Source organism: Podarcis erhardii (assembly GCF_964252035.2).
Source record: "Podarcis erhardii genome assembly, chromosome: 10".
Lineage (NCBI taxonomy): Eukaryota > Metazoa > Chordata > Lepidosauria > Squamata > Lacertidae > Podarcis > Podarcis erhardii.
Genome location: NC_138500.1, coordinates 5,083,655 through 5,090,600, shown reverse-complemented (window position 1 = coordinate 5,090,600; position 6,946 = coordinate 5,083,655). Strand labels below are relative to the sequence as shown.

General features: G+C 56.8%; 1 protein-coding gene across 2 annotated transcripts in view; it reads left to right on the top strand.

Annotated features, from left to right (window-relative positions):
• Positions 1–734: 734 nt before the first annotated feature.
• TNPO3 (transportin 3) overlaps positions 735–6,946 on the top strand; it is a 47,535-nt gene continuing 41,323 nt past the window's right edge. For both annotated transcript variants that reach the window (XM_081879711.1, XM_081879710.1), the window contains exon 1: positions 735–932. In XM_081879711.1, the coding sequence (XP_081735837.1) occupies positions 750–932 (183 nt within the window). In that variant the 5' untranslated portion in view covers positions 735–749. The remainder of the gene's footprint in view (positions 933–6,946) is intronic.

Here is a 6,946-nt window from a genome sequence, read left to right as displayed (position 1 = left end):
AATTTCTGCCTGCCAAGCCTGCAGAGGCAGCATCAACATATAAAAACGATCCTTTCTTGGCAAGGCTGCCCTTTCAAGCAGGCAGAAATCCAACAGGCGCAGCAAGCCAGATAAGAGGGAAGGAGGGTGTTTTTTCTAACCCACCCACGTGCGCTGGAGCGGTTGAACTTCTGCCTGCCAAGCCAACTGTTCCAGGAACAGCCCAATAATAATAACAACAACAACAACAGTATGATATTTTATTTTATTTGATTTTGACAGGCTGGTCCCCTCTCCCGTGATGAGTGAGGAGAGACCCCCCCAGCGAGAGAAGGGCCGGCTCCCCTTTTCCCGCCTCCCGGCGCAGGGCGGGCCACTTCCGGCCGGGCGCGTGCTGCCGCCCGGACTCCTTTGGCGGCGTCCCCCCGCCGCCCGCCCGCCCGGAAGTGCGTCGTCGGTTGCCGTCGGTTCCGGGCGGGAGCGGCGCCGCGAGCCAGCAAAGGACGGGGCCGGACGGGGCCTTGGCTGCTTCGCTGGGCCGCGCGGGGGTGGCTCTCCTCCTTCGGCGGGGCTCTGTTCCTCCGCTCAGCCCCTCGGGGAAGGCGAGGGGGGCGGCGCGGGCCTTTCCGCCGGGCCTGAGGGCGCGGGAACTTTCTCCCCTCACGGGGCGAGGCCTCCGCTGCTGCTGCTGCTGCTGCTCCTTCTTCTTCTTCCCTCTCCCGGTAATGGCTGAGGAGGAGGCCTGAGGAGGAGGAGGAGGAGGAGGAGGGATGGATCCTGGCGGCGGAGGCGGCGGCGGCCCGGGACCCGGCACGGGCGGCGGCTCCTCGGGCGGCGGCGGCGGGAAGCCGAACCTGCAAGTGGTGTACCAGGCCGTGCAGGCCCTGTACCACGACCCGGACCCCAGCGGCAAGGAGCGCGCCAGCCTCTGGCTCGGGGAGCTGCAGAGATCGGTGAGCGGGGGGGGGGGGCAGGTGGGGTGGGGGGGCAGGGGGGAGGGGGGAGAGGGAGGCGGTGAAACGCCCCCCCCCGCCATGTGGGGGTGGGGGGTGGGGAGGGGGAGGGGAAGAGCAGCCCAGGCTCACCAAGGCGCATGGAGGGAAGGAGGATTCCCCAGGCAAGGGCGCACGTGGGGGGCAGAGGGCCAGGCGTGGGGGTGGTTTTGGGGGGGGGATCGGGGAGGGTCGAGGCGGGCCATGGAGAGCTAAGAAGCTGGAATAGTAGTAATAATAATTGGGGGGGCAGAGGGCCAGGTGTGGGGGTGGTTTGGGGGGGGGATCGGGGAGGGTCGAGGCGGGCCATGGAGAGCTAAGAAGCTGGAATAGTAGTAATAATAATTGGGGGGGGCAGAGGGCCAGGCGTGGGGGTGGTTGGGGGGGGATCGGGGAGGGTCGAGGCGGGCCATGGAGAGCTAAGAAGCTGGAATAGTAGTAATAATAATTGGGGGGGGCAGAGGGCCCAGGCGTGGGGGTGGTTTTGGGGGGGGGATCGGGGAGGGTCGAGGCGGGCCATGGAGAGCTAAGAAGCTGGAATAGTAGTAATAATAATTGTGGGGGGCAGAGGGCCCAGGCGTGGGGGTGGTTGGGGGGGGATCGGGGAGGGTCGAGGCGGGCCATGGAGAGCTAAGAAGCTGGAATAGTAGTAATAATAATTGGGGGGGCAGAGGGCCAGGTGTGGGGGTGGTTGGGGGGGGATCGGGGAGGGTCGAGGCGGGCCATGGAGAGCTAAGAAGCTGGAATAGTAGTAATAATAATTGGGGGGGGCAGAGGGCCCAGGCGTGGGGGTGGTTTTGGGGGGGGGATCGGGGAGGGTCGAGGCGGGCCATGGAGAGCTAAGAAGCTGGAATAGTAGTAATAATAATTGGGGGGGGGCAGAGGGCCAGGCGTGGGGGTGGTTGGGGGGGGATCGGGGAGGGTCGAGGCGGGCCATGGAGAGCTAAGAAGCTGGAATAGTAGTAATAATAATTGGGGGGGGCAGAGGGCCCAGGCGTGGGGGTGGTTTTGGGGGGGGGATCGGGGAGGGTCGAGGCGGGCCATGGAGAGCTAAGAAGCTGGAATAGTAGTAATAATAATTGTGGGGGGCAGAGGGCCCAGGCGTGGGGGTGGTTTGGGGGGGGATCGGGGAGGGTCGAGGCGGGCCATGGAGAGCTAAGAAGCTGGAATAGTAGTAATAATAATTGGGGGGGCAGAGGGCCAGGTGTGGGGGTGGTTTGGGGGGGGGATCGGGGAGGGTCGAGGCGGACCATGGAGAGCTAAGAAGCTGGAATAGTAGTAATAATAATTGTGGGGGGCAGAGGGCCAGGCGAGGGGGTGGTTTTGGGGGGGGGATCGGGGAGGGTCGAGGCGGGCCATGGAGAGCTAAGAAGCTGGAATAGTAGTAATAATAATTGGGGGGGCAGAGGGCCAGGTGTGGGGGTGGTTTGGGGGGGGGATCGGGGAGGGTCGAGGCGGACCATGGAGAGCTAAGAAGCTGGAATAGTAGTAATAATAATTGTGGGGGCAGAGGGCCAGGTGTGGGGGTGGTTTGGGGGGGGGATCGGGGAGGGTCGAGGCGGGCCATGGAGAGCTAAGAAACTGGAATAGTAGTAATAATAATTGGGGGGGCAGAGGGCCAGGCGTGGGGGTGGTTTGGGGGGGTCGGGGAGGGTCAGGAGAGGGTCGAGGCGGGCCATGGAGAGCTAAGAAACTGGAATAGTAGTAATAATAATAATTGTGGGGGGCAGAGACCCAGGCGTGGGGGTGGTCGTGGGGATTGGGGAGGGTCGAGGTGGGCCATGGAGACAGGCTTGGAAAGGAGCTCAGGAACTGGAATAGTAGTAGTAGTAGTAGTAGTAGTAATAATAATAATAATGGGGGTCAGAGGGCCAGGCGTGGTGGTGGGATTGGGGAGGGTCACGAGAGGGTCTTGGAAACAGGCAGGGAAAGGAGATCCGAAACTAGAATAGTAGTAGTAGTAATAATAATAATTAAAAATTGTGTTCTGTTGCCCCAAGTCGCTCGGGGCGGATGCAGTCAGAAAGGGTTTGGGCCTCCTGCAGATGGGATGGGGGTGAGAAGGGTCTTTGAAGCCAAAGGGTCAGGCTCCTGTTCAGAAGGACCCTGTGGGATTGGGCCGAGGGGAACCAGGAGGAGAGACCCTGGGAGGGAGAGGGATAAGCTGGGGCTGTTGGGTCTGGGCAGGAGAGGGGCGTGGGAAGCAAGTGCCAGGGCAGCCAGAGGCAAGGAGGGATTCCAAAGGGTTGGGCAGAGGTCGGGTGAGCAAAGTAGCTGTGGGGGATTCTGGAAGCTGTGGGGGATTCTTGGAAGGCTTGATGGGGTGCGTGCGCGCAGGCCTCCAGGGACGTTGGGTGCAGGAAGCGGCTTTGAAATATGAGTAGACTCGGGGCTTTTTGTCCTGGGCAAACGTGGGTTCCTGAGCAGTGACTTCTCAACCCAGTAGGATCCAAGCCTTTTCTCTTGTGCTCCCAACTGCATATGTAAGGGGACTGGCTCGCACCTTCACAACCACCCACGCCCAGCACCCTTTTTCGTTCTACTCCTTTTGCAACCGCCGCAGCATGGGTGCTGGAGAAGTAGGCCCAGAGGCTCATTCTGTAGATGAGTAACCGTAGTCCTCTTTGGAGAGCTGCTTCTGTTTCCTTGATGCGCGAGAGAAGTTTCAGGCATCGGATTTAACTGGCTGTGCACTTTGCGGTGCAAGTCATGGCACTCCTTTCCAGAAGAGGTGGGGATTACAGTTCAAAACGAGCCTCGGAAGCACCATAGCTTGATCCTAGCCCAGGACTCGTTCTGAGGAGTTGAAGATGTAGATACCGTAGACGTAGCTGTTGTGACAGATCTCTTGGCATCGCGCACGGATTCTTCAGCACTTGGCATGGATTTATGCAGAGCTAAGCAAATGTGTGTGTTGTCAATTCGTGCTGTGCCATAAACATAAAAAACTGAATCATGGTGCTACCGCTTCTCTCAAAATAAACCCTGGTTTTAAAAAACACGCAGAGATACTTCGCTGCAACCTGTGTAGTTTGACAAGCTGTTTGGATTAAAAAGCAAATCTTATTGATTTGGGAGTGTCGGTCATGTCCCTTGTTGTAGTGCGCTGCTTAAATCCCTGAGGCTGTGGAAAAGCTGTCTCTCTTGGCCTCAGTCCTGATGGTTTCCCTTATCTCTAATTTTTGCCATGGTGCGTTTCTGTCCAGCTGCTCTGGGTTGTGACACCAGGGGGAGACTTAACTTCCTTTTATTCCTCCCAGCGGCAAGCTTGCATGCCTGGATTATTCTGAAACAGGCCTGGTTTGTGTTGTGGTAGCTTATGCAAGCTCCCTGCCTGTGAAACTCTAAGCCTGCCTCTGAATGCTCAGAAGCCTAGGCTTCATTCGTGGAGGGTAGGAAGGAAATCTAGCCCTTTTTACTTTAGCACGGGCCTTGAGCCTGCATTTTTGCCAGGTTGCGAAACTCACTTTGAATGTGTGTGAGATAAGGAAAGCTGCTTGTACTTTGCCTTCCTCTCCTGGTCTTGCAGTTTCTCCCTGGGAAGCTGTAAGTTGCTTTCAGAGACCAGAGCTACAGGTTTCAGAGACCAGAGCTACAGGTTACAGATTCCATGCAGGGCAGCAGCTTGGAGCCAAAGGAGCCTGAATGGTTACTGGCTTCTTAATAGCTTGAATGCAACTGATCTCATCCTGATTTCTTCTTTGCCCGGCCTAGGGAGCTGGGAGGAAGGCACTGCAGTGGGTGGCGGAGTGTAAGGTAACTTCTCCCTGCAAATGTTGATAAGGGTCGGGTGCATTCTTGGGAGTCGCGCCCATGTCTAAAGATAGTTGGAAAGCCAGTGTGGCCCAGTTAGACCTGTCTTCTAGCCTCTGCCATGGACCCAATTTCACTATTTTAGAGCACCAGAAATTCCACGAAACAAGTGGACTCCCTTTTTGGGATTACCGTCAATATGAACGTGCTAAAACTCTGGTATGCAACTAGTTTTACTGCAGGACTACTTTGGGAACTGCTCTGACCATGTGGGCTACAATCCCTGTCCTGTCCCCCACCTCACTTCTGGGAAATGCTATTCATTTATAGGATAGTTATTTTATTTTGCTTACTTATTAATACATACAAAACAGGAACTCAAGGTACATAGTTCTCCTTTATCCCATTTTATCCTCACAACAACCCTGTGAGGTAGGTTAGGCTTAGAGTTGGTGACTGGCCCCAAGATCATCCAGTTTGATTCATGGCTGAGTGGAGATTTGAACCCTGGTCTCACCTGGCCCAGCACTCTAACCACTGCACCACACGCATATAAACAACGCTCATAATATATATTCCAGGGCAATTCACAGTCAAAATTCATAAACAGTATTCATAAATAATAATCAATAAATGAAATACAGTGGTGCCTCGCAAGACGAAATTAATTCGTTCTGCAAGTTTTTTCGTCTTGCGAGTTTTTCGTCTTGCGAAGCACGGTTTCCCATAGGAATGCATTAAAAATCAATTAATGCGTTCCTATGGAAACCGCCTTCAGACCAGGTCCGGGACAGTCTGTCCCCCGACCTCTTCTGAAGGCTGGGGGGGGGACAAGGGCTTTTCTTCCCACCCCCAGCATTTTAAAAAACCCCGGGACAGCATTTTAAAATGCTGGCGGGCGGCAGCAGCGAAGGCTTCGCTGCCGCCCGCCAGCATTTAAAAATTGTCTCGGGACAGCGGAGGACTTCTCCGCTGTCCCGGGGTGATTTAAAAGCCCCCGGGAAGGCAGGCAGGGGGGACAAAGACTTTTGCCCCCCGCCAGCCTTCAGAAGAGGTCCTGGACCTCTTCTGAAGGCTGGCGGGGGGCAAAAGTCTTTGCTCCCCTCCGCCTGCCTTCAAAAGCTGTCCACTCTTAAAAGCCCCCGGGAAGGCAGGCAGGGGGGAAAAAGACTTTTGTCCAGGACCTCTTCTGAATGCGGGCGGGGGGCGAAAGTCTTTGCTCCCCTCCGCCTGCCTTCAAAAGCCGTCCGCTCTCCCGAGAAGGCAGGCACGGGGGAGCAAAGACTTTCGCCCCCCGCCAGCCTTCAGAAGAGGTCCTGGACCTCTTCTGAAGGCGGGCGGGGGGCAAAGGTCTTTGCTCCCCCCTGCCTGCCTTCCCGGGAGATCGGAAAGTCTTTGCTCCCCCCCCCTTCAAAAGCCGTCCGGGACAGAGGAGAAACGCGCTGCTTTTCTCCGCTCTCCCGGGAAGGCAGGCAGGGGGGAGCAAGGACTTTTGCCCGCCGCCAGCCTTCAGAAGAGGTCCTGGACCTCTTCTGAATGCGGGCGGGGGGCGAAAGTCTTTGCTCCCCTCTGCCTGCCTTCAAAAGCTGTCCGGGACAGCGGACAGGACGCTGCGTTTCTCCGCTCTCTGGGACAGCTGTCCGGGACGCTGCGTTTCTCCGCTCTCCCGGGAAGGCAGGCAGGGGGGGAGCAAAGACTTTCACCCCCCGCCCGCCTTCAGAAGAGGTCCTGGACCTCTTCTGAAGGCCGGCGGGGGAGCAAAAGTCTTTGCTCCCCCCGCCGGCCTTCAAAAGCCGTCCAGGATAGCGGGAAGTGCTTCCCTGCTATCCCGGACTGCTTTTAAAATGCTGGCGGTGGGGAGCAAAGCCTTTCGGCCCCCGCCGGCCTTCCTGGACGTTTTCTGAAGGCCGGGGGGGGGAGGGGAAGGCTTTGCTCCCCACCGCCAGCATTTAAAAGAGGTCCCCGGAGATTTCCCTATGGGCTTTCTTCTTGCGAAGCAAGCCCATAGGGAAATTCGTGTTGCGAAGTGCCTCAAAAAACGGAAAACCCTTTCGTCTTGCGGGTTTTTCGTCTTGCGAGGCATTCGTCTTGTGGGGCACCACTGTAATAATAACTAGTCAGTTGTAAAAGCACTGAAAGTTCTTCAACGACAGTAGAATTACACAATAAAACAGCCAGTGTTTAGAACTTGTTGAATCGTAATTTTAAAATATTCTGGGTGC